General features: G+C 36.7%; 1 protein-coding gene across 7 annotated transcripts in view; it reads left to right on the top strand.

The window, feature by feature from the left end:
• rapgef2 (Rap guanine nucleotide exchange factor 2) overlaps positions 1–22,096 on the top strand; it is a 168,975-nt gene that overhangs the window by 48,564 nt on the left and 98,315 nt on the right. For all 7 annotated transcript variants that reach the window (XM_012956496.3, XM_012956489.3, XM_012956506.2 and 4 more), the window contains 1 exon segment: positions 16,251–16,321. In XM_012956496.3, the coding sequence (XP_012811950.1) occupies positions 16,251–16,321 (71 nt within the window).

The following is a 22,096-nucleotide window of genomic DNA, read 5'->3' as shown; positions in this document are numbered from 1 at the left end:
AACAGTCTGAGCCACCAGGGCAGAGAATAGAAAAGGACAGGCTAGCACTGCTTCTAATAGCAATTATAAATACAAATAACTCAAAAACCATTACAAACTTGTAATAAATGTATATTGCAAAGCTGCTTAGAATTTTGGTTTCTTTTATTATGCAAAAAATTATATTTTGAGTTGCCTTGTCCTTTAAGGAGATATGTTGCTAATACTGTAGTTTAAATCTAACAAAGTTCATTGTAATAGAACATTTTCAGTGTAATATCTGTGTCAATGTATTTTCTGCTTGTTTATTTCTTGTACAGTGATGTTTAGTAATATTAATGTTGGAGACATGTTCCGAGGTCATGTCTGCCTTTACAAATGAGTCTCTAATTACCCTCTAATTACTAAGCAAGCATGGCAAACAGAAAAGGGAATGGTACCTAGGATTTGGCACTTACCAGGTTGAGTCAGCTGTTGGACTGAAAGCTCAGTCAGAGCTAACTCATACAGGTGGCCTAGTCTAGTGTACTCAGGTGCCTACTAATGTAATAGTTTGTGTCCCTGGGCCAGACGCCAACATCCTATTGTAAAGTGCTTTTCCTGAGGCATAATTTATATGTATAGGAGGCATACGGAAAGATCTCTTATCCAGAAAACCTCCATTCCTGTGCATTCTGGATAACAGATCCCATACATGTATAGTATATTATATCAAGGGTGGTCCTGATGCTTAGTATAAATCTAGAAATAAATCTCAGGTGTGCTTCTGCTGCTAAGGATATATATACAGGTATAAAATCCATTATCTGGAAACCCGTTATCCAGAAAGCTCCAAGTTACAGAGTCTATCTCCCATAGACTCCATTATAAACAAATAATTCTAATATTTAAAAATGTATTTCATTTTTCACTGTAATAAAAACAGTACTTTGAAAATTGATTCTAAGATATAATTAATAATTTTGGGAGGCAAAACAATCCTATTGGGTTTAATAAATGTTCCCATTATTTTTTTAGTACACATACAAGTATGAAGATCCAAATCATGGAAAACCCCATTATCCGGAAAACCCCAGGTCCCAAACATTCTGGATAACAGGTCCCATACCTGTACATCACGTGTGTCTCCTGCTGCATAGCATATATGTCGCATGTTGCTTAGTATAAATGTATATCACATGTGCACATTACTTGTATTACTGATATTATTTTCAGTTTAGTACTTACTGTTTATATATTTGTAAACTTTCTTTTTGGAGCATTACTGTATCCTCTTTACTCAGCTAGGCTTTTTTAAGAAAAAAAAAGGAGTTACACGTATCCTGTGTACAAACATATTTTGCTTACATAGTCATCACTTGAATGTGGTTGAACCACATAGTTTGATTGTGCAGAAGTAAAACTTGCTTGCTTATCCTCTGTCCACGTTCCTCACTAGGTCTCTCACCAGAACAACCAGAAATGTAATTCAATATTCAGTATGTCTGTACAATTGCAGTTATAACCCCTCAAAACAGCCCTGCATCTGTGTTTTATTTATTAGCAACTTTTTTGTGCAACAAGTTTTTTCTTAAAACAGTTCCAGGTTAGGTATTCATACAAAAAATGTATGGAGGATTCAGAATTCTGTGCATCCCTTGTTAAAACCAATAAAAAAATTGTACTGAAGTTGTTTACATTTTGTATTTTCTTTCATCATTTTCCATTATCTTAGTATATATTCAATATACTTTGAACATTTACTTATAGTAAATCTAGACTGTCATATAAAGTAGGGCAGTGCTGTGAGTACCCTGCTTTATATGACAGTATATATATATATATATATATATATATATATATATATATATAATTTTTTTTTTTTTTCCATTAGGTAAAATGTAATGTTTGCTTTTACACCCCCTCCTAACATTGTCACACTAAAGGGAATCATTTCATTCTAATTGCCCCTGTTATTGGGCACAGGATTTAAGTGTAACGTACTGTGTAATTTACACCATATGTTGGTTGTTGGCCAAGGTGAAAGGCCTCAATTTTTCTCATCTTTTCTACTGTTTAATTTCCTTCTCATTTGGCTGGATCATAGTAATTTTTACAAGTATCATCTAATTAATATGTAAAGAAAGAAAATTCTGTGTTTCTATTTATAGGTATGTGTTCTTTATGTTACACTGGTAGACATACTGTTATTTTAAAGAAACATTTCATAAATGTTAATTATTGCATATGGTTTTTTTTTTTTTCTGCATACTTCAAAATTGGGTCAGTATATTGCACTTTAAGGGAATAAGCATTTTATTTAAAAATAGGGTTAAACGTCTATTAGTTTCTCTTTAGTAGGTCCTTGCAAGATTATCATGTTCATGGAACAATGCTCCTCTGCACTTACTACTTACTATATATAGAGATTTTTCAACTCAATTGTGGAGACAATTAATATGGCAGCTCCCATTTATATATTTAACTGCCTGGATGGGAAGACTAATTATACATGCTCAGTATACTTTGCTAGCTTTATGAGCTGGTGAGGAAATGCCCAAAATTGCTTTTTTTATTTTAAGACCAATCGCTCTCTCGCAAGTCAAATGATGTTTTGGTACGCCATGTTCTTGTTGAAGCAATATTCTATCTGATATAAAATTTGCCACCTATTGGGAAAGGGAGATGGCTTCTCATAGGTGATGGAACCAAGCACATCTTGTAGTTCTGCTATGGCTGCAGTGACAGTGATTTGTTTCTGGAGAGACAGAAACAAATCTACTCCAGTGTAACATGTATGTAACTTTAAAGGAGAGGCTAATAAAGAGTTAATCTCAAGCTGCAGGCATACCTTCAGTTGTCTCAATAGTGCCCTTAAGTCTCCCCATATTTCTCCCGTTCAGATAATCAGGAGCCAGACAGGAAGAAAAAATGCTGAGCTGTGTAAAGAAAGTTCCCATAATGCCTCACTCCTGCACAGACACCCAGACCAAGTAAACATGCTCAGTTAGTAAGACTTTGAGTCAGCTTCGTGCAGATTGGCTCAGATCCACATTCCTAGGGGGGGGGGGAGTGAGTTCTTAGCATTCTTGCGGGAGGGGGGAGCAGCAGAGAGGAGAGAGCTGAAAGCTGCGTGTCTGTGGCAGAGGAAAACAGACACAACTAATCTTTTTACAGAGAAGTCAGTTCAGCATTTCTGTAAGTGCGTATGGCTGTATTTACATAGACCTTTCTGATAAAGCTTACTTAGTTTTTACCTTTCTTTCTCCTTTAAGGACTATAAATTGTAGTATGGCAAAATTGCTGCCAGTAATATACAGTGATCACAAAGCTGTCATTCCCTTCTGATATGTAGGAATATTAGGGACATTTCTGCATACAGAACAATTAAAAAAAAAAAAAAAAAAAGCTGGGACAGAGATTAAGGCAATGACTATTGCATTTAAGCTTTTGGCTAACCCTCTGCTACCTCGGGGTTAACAAAAGACAGTTTGAATCCCTGGTGTAGGATATCTGCACTAAACCAGTTTTGTACAGATTACATTACTCCAATGCAAAGCATTAATGGAGGGATCACATTGCAACTTGTTATGTGGAATTTCCTAGTAAAGATGAAAAGATAACTTTTATTGCTGTAATGAACATTTCCCTAAACACACAAATAGAATTCATATGTCTGAGAAGTGTCAATATTGCATGATGTCATTGCTCTGTGTTTCCATTCTAGATAAGTGGGCAGAGAAGTCACCCAGTGGTGTACCAGTCTAGAGAAGTGGACAGAGCAAGTTGCCCAGTTCTGTGCCAGTCTAGAAAAAATGGGGTAAAGCAAGTCATACGGTGCTGCGCCAGTTTGGAGAAGTGGGTTGAGCAATTCACCCAGTCTAGAGAAGTAGGGAGAGCAAATCAGCTATTGCTGTGCCAGTCTGGAGAACACTGGTGTAACTACCATACTGTGCACTCTGCGACTGTGGGGGTGCCTGCATCATTGCAGGGTCTGTTGTGTGTGAGAGGTGGGCAGATGAGGGGAAGGAAAAAAACTGCCATGCATTCATGAATGGCAAAGGGAAAAATGCCATAATGTGGAACAAGAAGGGAAAAAGGTCTTTGTAGATTGTAACTGCAGTTTGGCCTCTGTTTAATTGTAGCCCCAGGTTCCATATTTGTCAAGGCTGTGAGTAATTTTGTTAGGGTCTGTGTGTATGGCTCATTTTGCAGGTTCTGCACAAAGCACTTAATTTGAAGCTGCCTAAAATGGAGCAATCATCCCACTCTCATGCTGTACATGAGTTTTCATGCATTTGCCATTCAATGATCCCCTTTAATATTGTGAAATTTCTTTCTGCAATAGAAATAATGATTCTAGTTGTAAGCCAGTTTTACATAAGAACAATATGGTTCTGCATACCTATGTAGTGCTTTATAAATAAAAATACATATACATACAGAATAAAGCTTCACAGTGATATTGGCCTGGCTCTTTAAAGTAAACTCCATCTAGTGGTGGATTAAACGTTTTGCAAGTAGGTGTGGGTCAGGGTGGATGGTAACTTCAGAATACAGTGCTTGTATAAATAGGAAATTAATACCTTTCCCTTAATCTTGAATATTTTTGCACTTCCTTAGTACCGCATTCTGTGATGCCAAACGCAGGTTCAGGTCAGAGTCACATTTACCCTGTGGACTGTAATTTAAAGGAAAACTATACTCCCAAACAATGTAGGTCTCTATAAAAATATATTGCATTAACAAGCTCACATGTAAAACCATGCTTCATCTAAATAAACCATTTTCATAGAAATATACTTTTTACTAATATGTGCTATTGGGTACTCCTGAATTAAATGGCTCAAGCAGAAGTGTGCCTCTGAGTACTGCCCTATGCCTTGTTTTAGATCCCCCCGCAGGTCTTACTTCAATGCAACTACAGAGCGTCACCAAACATTGTGACCCTTCAATATAATATAAAGCAGCTGTATTCTTCTGGGCATGTTTTTGGAATACATTGATTTTTGCTTAATTTTACCTGGTAATGGTCTCAATATGGAGAGTCAGAATGTGTGTATTTGCACATGTAACATAGTAAGTTGAGTTGAAAAAAGACATATGTCCATCAAGTTCAACCATAATGCCTATATCTAACCTGCTTAACTACTAGTTGATCCAGAGGAAGGCAAAAAACCCCATCTGAAGCCTCTCTAATTTGCCGCAGAGGGGAAAAAATTCTAGGAAAATAGTACCTTATTTGAACAATTTTTTTCTTTCTCGATTCTGTGGTTTATAAAATTGTCCTAATTGTGGTAGAAAAACTACATTTCAAGGTAATTCAGCAATAGTGAAGTTACTAGAATACATGCATGCCCTTCATATCTTCCATGAAATTTATTACACAATATCATGATGGAACCCATGTTTAAGGTAACTGTTCAGGAAAGAATAGGCTGCAAACTATAGTAAATGTTCCTGAGGAATATTAAATCTATTTTTTAATAGGAATACTGGTGTCACTGTGATGTAAATCTTCAAAACACCAATATTTTGTACATAATCAGTGAGGGGAAAATGTATTTGTCAAAGGCACAATGTCTCCAGTTGTATATATTCAGTTGATCCCTATGTACATCTCAGAGTGCCTAATTTCCTTTGTATTGATTTTTTTTTTCTTCCCTGACTGATTCGCTTGGTGTGGCCTTTTCTCTCCTCCATGGAAAGTCATAGTGTGCCATCTAGTGACTGTGTGGGAAACTTAGCAAAATTACACAAACTGAAACAAACCGTTTTGGTGGGCATACCACAATTACTAGAACAAAATTACTATCTTTAAAGAGAAAACAGAAAAAGGGTGCAAATGAGAATCTGTTTCCCAAACCTGCATAGGAGCAAAGAGAATATTAATACATCAATCAAGTACTCAATGCACACCTATTCAAACCTCAGAAAAAACAGGCAGCAAATGGTATGTTTAACATATAATGCTCTTTATATTGTAGATGTTCACAAAACAATTAGCACAATTACAATACATAATATACATACCACTAATTAGCCTAAATACAATGAAGTAGAAAACGTAGACACGTATGGATTGAGAAAACCCCAGCGTTTCGGAACCCAGTCCTTGGTCAAGGGGAGAAAATAAAAGGTATTACTCTTTACTTTTTAAAAAATGCTGCTATATGACTAACCATGTACAGCAGAAATAACTGAGTAGAGACTTGGCCCCCCTGGTCCCTTGTTAATCTTACCTTCCTCGTGCACTCACACACATACAGTTATTCACAGCAACGCTCAGACAAGTGAACATATGGATGTTTTTTTTTCTTCACACCTTCAAGTGTTTTGTTTTTTTGGCCAGAAAATGTGTTTTCTTTCCCTGTATAACACACACAAATGCTAATCATACTACATCATTAACATCATTAATTTTTTTTAATTGTATCTCAGTGATGTTTTTGCATTTTTAGTTCCACAGTGCCTTAATGTGGCCATAAAACATTAATGCGAGGGAGATTAGTGTTACTGATATTTTGACAGTAGATCTCACTGTGCAAAAATCATTTTTATTACTGTGATTATTAATGGTTGTATCAGACTTAAGTTTCTTTATTGCAATTTGCATTGTTCCTGACTACATGTTTCTTCCTGTAATATTCTGTGTGCAGTATTTTTATTTTAGAGTCTCCAAATGTCGCAGTTAGGTAATTCTATGCACAAAACACAGAAAGAAATCGCCAGCGCTCGGTCTAACCCACGCTGTAGCGTTGACCAGCTGCTAGAAACACACTATTGTGCCAGCGCTCGGTCTAACCCACAATCTGGAGTTGACCAGCTGCTATAAACGATAAAAAGCCATTAATTATACACAAAGAGAAAGAAAGTTTGCCAGCGCTTAGTTTGCCTTTAAAAATAATTTTTACAAAAAATGAGGTGTTAGTACAGGTATCGGACCCCTTATCCGGAAACCCGTTATCCAGAAAGCTCCGAATTACGGAAAGCCTGTCTCCCATAGACTCCATTATAAGCAAATAATTCAGAATTTTAAAAGTGATTTCCTTTTTCTATGTAGAAATAAAACCGTTCCTTGTAATTGATCCCAACTAAGATATAAATAATCCTTATTGGATGCAAAACAATCCTATTGGGTTTAATTAATGTTTTATTGATTTTTTAGTAAACTTAAGGTATTGAGATCCAAATTACAGAAAGACCCCTTATCCGGAATACCCTTGGTCCCGAGCATTCTGGATAATGGGTCCTATACCTGTACCACACTTTGGCCAAAATATGTAAGCTCAAGTGCCACGTCAAGGCCCCTCATTGTACCTGAGTCCTACACTGTCTAATGACTTTGAGTCTGTGATGCAATTAAAATAAAGTCCCCCAGAAAACAATGTGACTGAGTAGTAACATTGTTTTCTGGGGGACTTTATTTTAATTGCATCACAGACTCAAAGTCATTAGACAGTGTAGGACTCACGTGCAATAAGGGGCCTTGACGTGGCACGTGAGCTTACATATTTTGCCCAAAGTGTGGTACTAACACCTCATTTTTTTGTAAAAATTATTTTTAAATGCAAACTAAGCGCTGGCAAACTTTCTTTCTCTTTAGGTAATTCTATGCAAACTGGCTATCAAACTGTGCAGAAGACTACTGCCTTATTTTGCAGAGCCAGGAAAATTGCCAGTGTGAATATTTTCTTAAGCAGACGTACTGCAATGTATGAGAGATGATTCATGTAACTGCTACTATCTGTTAAAGCCAAGTAAACATTTGGCTCATTTGAGTCTGTGAGTGATATTTCCTTTTATCTGTTAAGATCGAACACATTGGCAACAAATATATATATATATATATATATATATATATGGGGCCTGCTTTTACTGAACCTTCTCTCTTTCTTAGCACACTAGAAAGCCAGGGTATATGCGGTGTAAAGTTAAAGACGTTCCACATTGTTAGTACCCTGCTCATTGTGTGTTACCTATAATGTTCTCTCAAGATGTGATATAATATGGGAACAGTAGTTAGTGCGAATGAGGGATCTTGGTACAGGTACGGGACTCATTATCTAGAATGTTGAACCTGGGGTTTTCTGAATAAATGGTTTTTTTATCATTTGGAAGGCTACATCTTAAAGGAACAGAAACACCAAAAAATGAAAGTGTTTTAAAGTAATTGAAATATAATGTACTGTGGCCCTGCACTGGTACAACTGGTGTGTTTGCTTCAGGAACACAACTATAGTTTATATAAATAAGCTGCTGTGTAGCCATGGGGGCAGCCATTCTAGCTGGAAAAAAGCAGAAAAGGCACAGGTTACATAGCAGATAACAGATAAGACACCATTGTATTCTACAGGGTTTATCTGTTAGCTGCTATATAACCTGTGCCTTTTCTTCTTTAGAATGGCTGCCCCCATGGCTACACAGCAGAGTTTATATAAACTCTAATAATGTTTCTGAAGCAAACACAAAACTTTTACCAGTGCAGGGCAGCAGTACATTTTAGTTTATATTTCTTTGAAATATATAAATTTTTTGGTGTTACTGTTCCTTTAAGTCTACAAAAAATGAATTTAAGCATGAATTGAACGCAGTAGTATTATTGTGCTTCCAATAAGAATTCATTATCTCAGTTGCAATTGAGTAAAAGATACTGTTTTATTATGACATAGAAAAGGAAACAAATTAAAAAAAAATATATATATATTATTTATTATTAAAATGCAGCCTACGGCTGTAATTTATAGATTTTTGGATAACAGGTTTCTGGATAACAAATACAATACCACCTGTTTAAAACAATAAAAAATAAAATAAGCTACTTGATGTAATGCAAGATCTCTGTATATTACAACTACCCCAATATCCAGCTTTCTCTGGAACAATTAACAAGCATATAGGGCATTCATCTGTATCTGTGAGCTTCTTGGCAATAAATTTATCCTTTTGGCTAGTTTTTTTGTACATAATATCCCTGTAACATTGCTTTTTAATTGCTGTTTTCCTTATAAGGAGGGATGGTGTGCATTGTTCTATAGGCAGAAAGCATGAGGATTGAATGTTGACTTTCTCAGTATTTATTATTAGTGAATTTTTTGGTCTAAAGGAGATTGAGTTATGTTTTTGCTTCTTATTGTAAATCACAAAGTTTGCTTTTTCTCCCAATATGAAGCCATCAAACGCCTTAGTAATTAGATTGGTAAGTGCTGCATTCTGCAGGGAGTATTGGATTTGACAACAAGTGCAGAGTTTACATCCCCAGAGAATCCTTCTTAATTTACTTTTTCCAGTAAAGGTCACCACACAACAGCCGTAGGAGTGGCATCAAAAACCTTTATGTCTTGGTGGGAGGTGGGTTCCCTTTCCCACCAATGTTGCAGTTTGCTCTGCTGGATGAATTTGCGGATAATACACTGTTTGCAGTTTCACCTGCGGGAATCCATTGTGTCTCTTACAGTTCTGCCCCTATTTATTGGACTGTTTACCAGCTAATGGTGAGGGGCAGGCACTAGTAAACATGAGAGGATTACTGTTTCTTTACCTTGCTTTTTATAGTGTGTTTTACAGCTTGAAGACTTTCCCTTGTTAATGAATAGGGCTTTGCATATTTAATGGGAAACTGAGTTACTGTAAGAGTTTTAAGATCTATAATTAATCATTTGATCTTTCTCAAAGCTGGCCTATAAATTTAACTTGCTTTAATTTCCCATTTTGTTTTTCTGTTTCTTTTGAGACTAAAAAAGGGTAAAGGCAATCTATTTCTGTCCATTTCTGCCTATACAGGGCTGCAAAACAAAATGTGTGTATATATATATAATATATATATATATATATATATATATATATATATATATATAATTACATGTAGGGACCCATAGGGTTAAGCTCCCTATGGCTTTACTTCCCTACTTTTCCTTATCTGTACTGTTATTGGGTAGAACCCCCTATAACAGGGGTGGGCAAACTTTTTGGCTCACGGGCCACATTTATTTACCCCCGGGCCGGACCGGGGCAGGGCCAGGCCAGCGTTACGCCCCCTTCGTCTCGTTAATTCCGGCCCGCCAATGACACCAAGTCTCGCGTGATGAGACTTGGCGTCGTCGGCGGGCCGGATGTGGCCCGCGGGCCGTAGTTTGCCCACCCCTGCCCTGGCAGGTCTCATACCTGTGCAATAAAAATGCACATATATTTATTTATTTATTTATATATATATATATATATATATATATATATATATATATATATATATATATATATATAATATATATATATAAATAAATATATGTGCATTTTTATTGCACAGGTATGAGACCTGTTATCTTGTTATCTGGAAAACCCCAGGTCCCGAGCATTCTGGATAACAGGTGCTATACCTGTACCATAGCAGTTACCCATACCAACCTAGCGGTCCTAATTGTTAGTTGTCTACTGGCACTGTGAACCCTCTGTCAAACTGGGCAGAAAATAACTACCTACTAGTGCAGTAATAGCGTTTGGTAAAGCCAAACCAAATGGTACAAATACTGTGCTGTGCAGAAAAGGACTGGCATCATTGTAACTGAACAAACATTCCCTTAAAAGGGGACCTGTCACCTTAAGAAATAATTCCAAATTGTTTTCAAGCAAAATAAACTTTACTTACACTATATAAATTATTTTAATCTTATTTTCTTCAGCCTTGGAATTCACAATTGCAGCAAGCAGGCAGGTGCCATTTTGTGGACACTGTTATCAAAGCAGGCATTGCATCCTGCCAAAATCTTGTTTCTGTGCCAGTATGGGGGGACTTGATGCTTATATCCATGCACTGGTTACATAATTACATGGTGAGGAGGGAGGGGGAATGTGAGGGGTGCAGCAACATCTAAAAAAGTTCTGAATTGAAAGTGAAAGTAACTGTCTGCCACACCTCTATGCCTTAGGCATAGAGGCGGGGCAGGCAATATATGATTGACAGCTGGGATTTTTAAATGCTTTTATAATGGGTATAGATGTGATAATAAAAAAATGATTTGGGGTTTCATGTTTAATTTGAAAAGGACTTTTATTATACAGCTTTTTATGTCTGGGTGACGGGTCCACTTTAAGACGTATTTTATCTAGAATGGACATAAACTGTTCATGTGCAGCCTTATGTAATAAATGTAATACATGAAATCGGTTACCTCTCTTTAGAATAATAAGGAGCACATATTAGGTACTGGTAGGCCCAAGGCATAGATATGATTGGCTCCCCCCCCCCCTGAGAAATTTGTAAGTACAAAAGTACAAGCTACTCTGTTTTATTATTACAGAGAAAAAGGAAATCATTTTTTTGTAAATTATTTTTTAATTATTTGTTGAAAATGGACTCTGGGATATGGTCTTTCTTTATAACAGGATAACAGATAACCTATACCTGTACAATGTTAGAAACTTTGTTCAGCTGATTAAAATGAGGAGTCTGCCATTTTTGGGGAATGCTTTATGAAAAAGTTATAGCAGACAAAAGATCAGATAGTGGGCCCTTGACCTGGTGGGATCTTGGAAAATGCCATTTTGCCCTCTTACTGGAATTGCCCCGATTGGTTTGGCTACACAGTATTGAACAGAGTCTAAAATATAATGCCATGGATTCCCCTCGTTCTGCCTTTGTAGCTGCCTCTGGTTATGGGGTTACCTGACACAAATTTTGAGTCACAGCACTGTTATTTAATATTGGGGGCTGGTGGCATGGCTGACTGACTGGAATAGAAGAAGAACTGCAGGATGCCTGACTGCATGATTCTACAACGTTGCCCCTAGCAACCTAGAAATAATGTGCTACTATTGGGAAATCGGCCAGGTCTGAAGCACTCTCTGATCTTTCTTTCTCTGTTTCATTTCAGGGATACATCCTATATAAAACACTTCTCTCTCAGGAGGCTTAAAGTGTATCTATCATCCTATAATTGCTTCCCCCATCAGAGATGCGGGCTAGTAGAGCCCACATTCCGGTTGGGGGAAGCAATAGTCTTTTTTTAAAAAAAATAAAATAAAAAAATTGCCCCCTTCAGTGTTAGGCTGCCCACACCACACTCGCATGCATGTGATGTAGGCGGCTGAGTTGCATCCACTGCTCCTACATCACACATGTGCACATAATGAGTTAGCGGGAGTCTTGCTCATTATGCGCATGCATGCTAAATATCATGCCCCCCCCCAACCGGCAGGGACTTTTTGTTTTAAAAACTATTGTTTCCCCCAACCAGAGTGTGGGCTCTATTAGCCAGCACCTATGATGGGGGAAGCTAATTTAGGGTGATAAGTGCTCTTTAACACTCACAGGGGAAGTTATGTTTATTTTCATCTCATTTCTAAACTCCCCTTTTTTGTTTCTGGGTGCTCTTTTACTTTTAAGGTGGCCATACACCTTACAACCAATGGTTGCAGGAAAGATTGTTCATTCCCTCCACTGACATTCAGAGCTGAATCATCAGATATGGAGGTAGGAAACAATAGGGAATCTACCTCCACCTGACGATTCAGCTCTAAACACAGATTTTGCTTGGGCGCCTTCAACCACGCCCAGGCAAAATCTTTCGTCCCGTCCGATTGACAAGACGACCAATATCCGACACTCCTGTGATATCTGTTTCGTACAATAATATTGGTGCATGTATTTCCACCTTAAGCCCGAGCATGAGCAGTTACAGCTTTAAGTATTTTAAAGTAATTAAAATATAATGTACAGTTGCCCTGCGCTGGTAAAACTGGTAAGTTTGCTACAGAAACGCTACTATAGTTTATATAAATGAGCTGCTATGTCAACACGAGGGCAGCCATTGAAGCTGGGAAAAAGGAGAAAAGGCACAGGTTACATAGCAGATAACAGATAAGCTTTGTAGATTATAATGGGGTTTTATCTGTTATCTGCTAAGTAACCTGTGCCTTTTCACCTGTAAATGGCTGCCCCTGTGGCTACACAGAAGCTTTTTTTTATATAAACTATAGTAGTCTTTCTAAGGAAAACACACCAGTTGTACTAGTACAGGGCAGCATTACATTATATAGTAATTACTTTTATACATTTTCATTTTTTGGTGTTACTGTCCCTTTAAACTTGCCTCTATCAGTCTGTTTGAGAGTGCGGTTTGGTTATCTTCACCCAACAGGCGTTTGAGGTTTCCTGCTTATGATGTTGCCATCACCCAATCTGCCTATTGTTTTTTTAATTTACAGCTGAGATTACCCATTACAGTAGAGTGTAAATGGAATAATTTTACAACTGCAAGCACTAAACTTTTGTGCTGAAGAGCTCACAATTTAAAAGTGTTCAGGGAACAATGGTGTTGAGTGTTTTACCTGCACTTATCTTTCTCTCTTTTTTGTTAACTTAAAAACCTCCACTTAACTGATGTAAATTGTTTCCTTGAAAATTAATTGATTTCCCAACAAGGGAAGTTGGCTTTTTCTGACTGTGTTACCCGTGAGTCATATTCAAATATAAAATGAGTTGGGGTTCAACACAAGTATGAAAGGTGTATCTGGGAGTGCCAAGTAAGGACTCCTGCATTCTACAGGAGGCTCTCTTTGGCAGTACAAATGGTTTTTATGCACCAAAACTTGAAATTCAAAACTAAGCACCTGCTTTGAGGCCACAGGGAGCAATATCTAAGGGGTTGGTTGAAGAGCAACATATTGCTTGCTAGCCACTGGTTGGGGATCACTGATCTATAGGAATAGGTGAATGTTTAATGCAGACAATGAATCAGGACCTTTATTCCTTTGCTAAGCATTCAGACACAAATCAGACTGATTGCCATGTATATACAAAGGACAGTAATGTCGTTTTAAACATACCGTGTCACCAGGCTGAATGGTTTTATGAAATTCTTTGTGATATAAAATATTGCAGCACTTTTTATGGCAAAATCAAATAACATTTTTGCAAAATGTATAAATTGCTTTCTAGCTTACCCATTAATATATAAAGCTGGTTACGCTAAGCACAGTTTTTTGTATTGATTTTAGAATCATTGTTGCTAGATCATCACCTGCTTGATCATTCTCTGGCCAATAGAGAATCAGTAACCTATATGATTGTTGTTTCATGAGAGGATCATAAGAGAGTTCTGTACACTCAGGTATGGGATCTGTTATTTGGAATCCTGATATCCAGAAGGTTCTAAATTACTGGAAGACCATCTCCCATACTCCATTATAAGCAAAAAATTCAAAATTTGTGATTTCCTTTTTGTCTATAATAATAATAATAATAATAATAATAATAAAACAGTACCTAGTGCTTGATCCCAGCTAAGATAATTAATCCTTACTGGAGGCAAACCAATCCTTTTGTGTTTAATTAATGTTTAAATTATTTTTTGTAGACTTAAGGTATGGAGATCCAAATTATGGAAAGATCTCTTATCAGGAAAACCCCTGGTCTTGAGCATTCTCAGTAATAGGTCCCATATCAATACCCCCAAATCGTGTCTGCAGGTTATCAGCCAACCTGGAATAAGATTGGATGTCGATATTTGCATAGATGATCAGGTCACAGATTGCCAGTGGCATTAGGGCAGATCCTCTGTTTTCAGGTTTCATGATTCACACTGGTTCATATGTGTTTACCCAGCTTAAAAGCAGATTTGTATGTATGTATGTACAACTTTATTTATAAAGCGTTACAAGGGTAGGCAACGCTGTACAATATACAAAATTACACACAGGGAGGACAAGTTTTATAATAAATACAATAAATATGTATAAATACACAGGAAGTAAGTGCTATGTGGTATGAGACACAGTAGGAAGGAGGTCCCTGCCTGGTAGAGCTTAGAGTCTTAAGTGGTTGGGTAACATACAGGCACAAATTGGAAGGTAAGAGTGCCTGTATTTGCCCTTAAGCACAGGACTAGGCAAAATAATGTTTTAGTGCTCCAGAAGGTAGCATCTGAGTTTTATCTTAAAGAAAGTGAGTGTTTCAAATTTGTGATTTTCAAATTTGGATTCAAATTTGTGCCGTGTGACCTCCTCCATGTGCAACCAAAGTAAAAGTTGTCCAATTAATCAACCCTGGGCTGATAATATTGCCCAGGAACTGGCATGTGTGTGGACAGAATGCATTGTGGGTGTTTAAAACTGCATTTGTATATGAAAACAGAGAAAGAATATGATGCACCGTGCAATATATATTCCTATGCAATTAATTGAAAAAGTAAAATCAGTGATATTTGGTTTTTATTAGAAACTGGTAAGAAGGATATGTTTAATTTAAGGATTTTTTCCATTGCTGCAAGCCCCTACGCTTGCTTTATGTGGTTACTAGACTGGCATGGAATGATCACAGCGAGGTGCCGAATCAGACATGCTTCAGCACACCAGCATTTTTTGTCATCAGGGAATTCCTGCCCTTGCAACCAAGACTTAGTCTTGACTTTGAATACTTGACATTCCCTTTGGCACTACACCGCAGCTGAACAGCCACAGAGAAGAAGAAACATTATTTTATTCTAACTGCCTTCTTCTCCAGAGAAACGTATTTTCCTTAACGCCAGATATGACTGCAATCTATCAAGCAGACGTATAACAACTGGCTGAATGTGTGGATTTGTTTCCTTTCTGTATCTACTCTTCTTTCTGGGATGGATGCCTAATGATTAGTGGCTAAAATATTCCTGTCCATCTGGAATTGCAGTGTACAACATATTTTGCTAGATATTTATTCTGTACAGTATTTCATCACTGTGATAAAGTCCACATTGAAGTAATGTGTTTTCTTCTATTCCTGCCTGCCCGATCTATGCCTTTTCTTTATAAAGGTGTTATTAATTTAACAGAAACACATTTTTGTCCCTATGGCATGGTTCTTTTCTAGAGGCCCACTGCAATTCTTATGTGTCTTTATTGGTTTAAATGGATTATAATCTTCCACAAACCCGTGTATGTTTATAATTTATTGAAATAACAGGCAGCATAGTTCTAATGTTTTATTTCTTTATAATATGTACCATGGAGTCATAATTGCTTATGTGGAGCACTTTAGTCCCTTTCTCATGGTGAATAGGAAAGTGACATCAAATACGTTTCATTAATTAAATCATAATGTGATTTCCTACACTGGTTTTTTTCTTTTGCAAAAAATTTCTACTGTTTTTAAGAAAAGAGTCTATTTCAAGTTGTCATTGCAGTTAATGAAATGTACTCTTTATTAAATAAGGCACTTGCAGTGTTTCAAGCCTGTTGACTGCAGTAAAGACAATGTTATGATCTGTTGTGATGGGTAAATGTTTTCTTACTAAAGAACATGATTTCTGTTTCCTTGGCAGGACCTGGAGATTGTTTATTCCTACCTTCATGGAATGGAAGCACTGTCTAACCTTCGGGAACATCAGCTTAGGTAAGGCACTCGCACAAATTACACATGTGTGAGATGTAGCCCTCGTAGGCAAGTTTATGGCTGCCAGGATACCCTGGGCTCAATAGACTTATTTTATTGACATAATTTCAATATAATTAGTCATTGGATACATGGAATATATGACCCACTATGTATAACAGTTGAGCATAAAGTAAGAAATTGAAGTAGAAACTGTGCATTCATAAATCCAGAGGGTCTTGTATGAGTTCTTGAACAAGCATAATATCCAAGGCTATTATGATACTAAAATCTACAATTAGAACTGATGTTGGTATATATAGTTTATGTATGTGAGTGTATAGATAGGTCAGTATAGGTTTATGTGTGTTTTTATATCAGTTGAGCAAGCGCAACTTCAGCTATATTAATATAATTTAATAAAAATAGATATGGGGAATGTGCATAAACCATTACAAGTTATGAACAAAAGCATTTATTGGGGGGGAGGGGTCTCTGAACTCTATTACTATACACTAATTTTCATTTATACCATATTTGAGTCACTTGCGTTCCATGGTGCAGCTCATGCCCCCAGGAATATGTAGTGAGTGGAAATCCTGTAGCTGGGATTTAGCCACTGAAGAAACATGGTACCTGTGACAAGCTGTGTTAAAGTCTTCCTGGTAAGGTTCTGTGTTGTCAAAACTCTTACAATGAAAAATGTATCACATTGTATTTATGATTTCTAAACCACTGCTAGCAAAGGGTTATAATGCTTGCATCTCATGTATGTGTAAATAGAAGCATGCAGAGAAGCAATATACATAATAAACCAATGTTTATTTTTAAGAACATTGTACCGGCCAAGCAGGAAATGTTGTTGAGGTGTTCGCCCAAAATATCTACTTCAACCTTTGAAGCACAAACCTTGCTCACCACAATTTACCATTTTCCCAGGCTATCGAGTGCTAAAATCATTAGTTCTGGTGACCTAGTAAACTGCTATTTTTTAATTTTTTTTATTAGATAAAGTCAAAATTCAATTTGATGTTTTCCAGGGGACCAAAACTATGAGAAAAACATTAAAATGGATGGTTAAGTTGCATAAAAACAGGGTTTGACTGTAGAATTGTGTAAACTAAAAAAAATTTTAGGATAATATTATGTTTTATGAAAAGTAACATTCACAGGGCACAATGTGGGGTTTTTAAGAAAAATGGGCCAAAACTATAGTGCAAAATGAGGGATAAATGCACCTACTGAAATGCATTAGAACAGGAGGCGATAGATAGGATAGAATGAAGATGCTTTATTCCTTGGTGTGGTGTGTATGCTTTTTTCTGCAATTAAACTGAAGAGATCAGATAAGAATTGGGTTTGCAGGGACACAAAATTATATGTAATCATTGAGTGTAATTAAAGGCAGAGTGTGTGGGTTGCGTGAGGAATTTGGCAGGTTCTGTTCTTTTGAGTTCTGTTACCTGGCACAGACTTTAGCACTTAATCTAGCTGTGTTCATCTCTTTCTACTTTCTTTGTGTTTTTGTCATCATTTTAATTAAGGTGCTAGAATTGTGTACACTGTGTTAGTATTTCCTGTAAATGTTGTATTTAATCATTGTTCCACTTTGCAGTCTATAATCATTGTTTTTGGAATGCTTAGGGCTAATTAATGTACTTTACATGTAAACTTTATATTTATTCCCATCCAAAAATAATCTGTTTTTTGGCAACAGACATGTCTTATTTTTTATGAGAGAAGTTTCTCTTTTGCTACTTTAGAGCTATAACCATTCAGCCCAGTTTCATGTTAAATGGCTGCCCCCATGGCTACACGCCAGCTTATTTAATAACCATTGGTAATGCTTTTAAAGCAAATACACAGTTTTTACCAATGCAGGGTAAAAGTGCTTTATATTTAAAGGCCTTTAAAACCCCTTTTTTTGGTAGCACTGTTCCTTTAAAGATAGCATAAGAAATGTTATAAAGTTCTAAATATGAAAACATGTAAAGGGAAACACACACACATACATACATACATACATACATACATTTGACATTATATGTCATTCTTAATTAGAACTCTTCATATTTTGTTTGAAGGACCACTTATTTGTTTTATAGCCAAAGACATTTGCTATTTGTATTTCTGCCACATGTGAAATCGTAGGTGACCTGTGCGGGTTTAGGGCAAAAAAATGTTCTCGGTGGGGTGTCCCAATCCCCCAAAGTTGCACCACTGTTATGAATAAGCATTGAAGAACATATACCACAGTACTGTACAATTAATGGGTGCATTGACTGAACATACAGGTTATATCCAAAAATACAGGCAATAATTGATATAAAAATTAAAGACGGCCCTCCTCCAAAGAGTTTACAATTTTAAAGCCCTGATGCTGCCATAAACCTCTAAAACATATTTGTATCTGTTTTGCATAACGTTGGTGTATTTGATAGCATACAACATAGAATTGGTAGAGTCCATTCCTTAATTTTGTTTGTCTGTGTTTTTAGAACCTCTTTACAAAGCAAGAGTAGAGAATACAGAATCAGGTACAGGCCTAAACATATGAAAGATTTTGGTTTTTTCCCTTGCCTTGTCATAATACAGCTTTCTTGTTAGTAATGCAAGTAATGTTAATCTTAGTGTATGTTGTTTTTATTCACACCATTATTATATCAGGTATGGTGGTTTGTTAAAGGTTTAACCAGCATAAATGGAACACAGGAAGAAGCCTTGACAAAGGCCAACGGCCCAATTTCATGAATCAGGAAATATGTGGAGTTTACTGTTTGGCTGCTCTGTTCTTAAATTATGCCTGTGGATTGGTTTAATTAGTAAGGGGGTATTACTAAGTTGGAAGGCACCACTAGTAATGAGCTTTTTTCCTTTCTTCAGGGTTGAATGAATTGCTTTCATAGTAGCTGCACTTTGATAATATCTCTGAACCCTTTTTTGGCTCATAACAATGGCTGCAGTTGTAAAGAGGTTAGGCATACTCAGGCACTGGCATCTTTGGTTTATTGACCGTGATGTGTTCTTTCCTGGAAACTGACTATTCTTTTGTGAGCCTCAAAAGAAATTCAGAAACAGAAGGATATTATCCATGGAGATATTATTTGTAGGAGCTCTGTCTATTTCAGAAAACTGTGTAATGAGCCTGTGTTTTTATACCTCCATGACAGAAGTTTGAGTTTCTGCTAGGTCATTTGTGTTTTTGTTTTAATTGTTTTCATGTAGTTCTCTGCAGGAGATTTTTGTTGGTGCTAGAACTCAAACTCCTTGAGGGCCTCCAAAACAATACATGCTAAATCACTGGCCAAACAACAGTGGGAAAAGTAACAATAAGCCCAAGGGATGAATTGTTTAGGAATTATTTTCCATTCGCCCTCTGAAACTCAAACACTTTATAAGTATAGCTTTGAGTGGGGTTGGGATGAATGGAATGGGTTGATTGTAATACTGCTTTCTTAAAACCACAGAAAGGATAGATCAATTTTTGGAATAAATATCCCTCTATGTGAGACTGGTGTGCACGCCATTGTTGTATCCGGAATGGATCTGTGCTGAAAATGCACCACTCCATTCACAAGGTCATAACTTTAGGCTGGTGTTCTTATCTGCTAGTGACATAACCAGTGCTGTACAAAGTTTGAATGCATAAAGGTGAGGATGTGACTGGGTAGTTAGGTTCCCTAAAATAGGTATGTATCTACAGTATCTTACACCATCCTTTAAGTCTGTAATAAAATATAAGACTACTCCAACAAAGAAATATTTTATTTGCAGATGCTGGACAGATACAATTATGCATATTCTTTTTATAGAGTATTATGTTTTTTTTCTTTAATGAATTCCAGAATTTTCCACCACAGTGTTTTCACTCGATTACACATTTTTATTTCTAACCCTTTTTGTTACATTATTATAAGATCCCTGGTTGTTGTTGTTGTTCTTATTATAATTTTTGTAAAGCACTGCATAACTTGTTGCTAATAAGTAAATAAATAAATCATGATTGATTGAGACGAGAAGTCAAAGTAAATATGCACTAGGAAAAGTAAATAATCCCTATTATGAAATCAGTTGTCATGTGCTTTCTAGCCAGATGATACTTTAGCAACAGAGTATCTGAGTTTTTACATGCTCAGATGTAGGAAATATGTATAGTCCATAGCCCAGGGCTGGCTATATATATATATATATAATGTGTGTGTGTGTGTGTGACCTCCATGTAACTAATCATTATACAGGCATAGAAAATGACTGGCCCGTCCTGATGCACAGATGATGATTTGCTAGCCCAGCTACTGCAAATTAATCTTCTAGGTGCACACTTGTTCTTAAAGAAGACACTGTAAATTTTTCTTTGCCTCCTGGCATATTTTTCTAGGAATGCTACTAATTTTACATCCATTTTCTCATTATCCTCATTACAGACATTATGCCCAACAAATTAAGAAAACAATAAACGTCTTGTATGGCAAACTCCAGATGTTTCTTCTGAAAGTTGTTGCTTGATACATCCAAGCAAACATTGTACATAGTGTTATGGCAATTTGCCCAGCAGGGGGCAGTAAAGGGAAACTAAATCCCAAGGATTTTTTTTCTTACTTGTAGCTTTAATACACAGTTCCCCTATATCACCTCCTGACTTGCAGAGCTGCACATTAGTGTTGATGGCTGCTATGTTTGGCCTCACCACTTCAGTTTTCCAGTTCTACTGTGGTTTTTCTCAAACTAGGTACCTTTTGTTATGAAACCTGTTGGTCGTTCTCCACCACCCAACCCGTGGACGAATTTGGAAAAGGCAAACTGACTGTAGCAGTTTGAAGCTATGCTGTTTTGGGAGATGTTACAGGGCAACAGTTAAGTGGGGAAAGTAGGAGTGATGCACTTTGAAGGGGACTAGGGGTCCTGTTTACAGGGGATAAAAGGGTAATTTGTTTTATTTGTGCTTTTGTCCCCTGTGTATGACTGAAAATATATGGCAACATGCTGCAGAGAGGCTAAAACATGTACAGGTAGGGAATCTATTATCCAGAAACTCGTTATCCAGAAAGCTTCAAATTATGTGAAGGCCATCTCCCATAGAGTCCATGAAGCAAATAATTCAAATTTTTAAAAAACAGAACTTATACTTGATAGTAACTAAGATGCATGAATCCATATTGGTGGCAAAGCAATCCTGTAGAGTTTATTTTATGTTGAAATCATTTTTTAGTGGAGTGCAAAATCCCTTATCTGGAAAACCCCAGGTCCCAAGTATTCCGGGTAATAGATCCTACACCTGTATCTGTAAGGGAGCCAGGCTCTGCATGCTGTCCGTTTCTATCAATAAGGGGGTCCAGCACACACAAATACAGTGATGCATACAGTATTACATATAGTGATAACTGCTAAAATATTATGAAAGCAAATAAAAAGTAAACAATGAACCCATCAGACCATTGCTGCTATTAAATACATTATTATAATGCATTACAAGAAGGTATAAGTGTAATAAAGTACTGTTTTGGGTGAATCATGAGGTGTTGGGTAGACAAAACGACCAGTGGGTGATTCACCTTCCAGGATACAGTTACTGGGTGCCATATACCTACTTAATCAGAATGACGCTTGGAAAGTGTGGCCCATATCTGAGTGACATTTGAGTTCAATGATTCCAAGATAGCAGGTCAGTATGGTGTCATCCTTATGAGACATGCAATAATGTTACACATTTCCTTCCTGTGACTCACTAAGTGCTTTTTTATTTATTTATTTATTTATTTTTTCTGTTCACACTCTCCCTCACTGAGTTTGATTAAT

Source organism: Xenopus tropicalis, chromosome 1 (assembly GCF_000004195.4).
Source record: "Xenopus tropicalis strain Nigerian chromosome 1, UCB_Xtro_10.0, whole genome shotgun sequence".
Classification (NCBI taxonomy): Eukaryota; Metazoa; Chordata; class Amphibia; order Anura; family Pipidae; genus Xenopus; species Xenopus tropicalis.
Note: the sequence above shows the minus strand (reverse complement) of the source record. Positions and strands in the feature narration are given on the sequence as shown.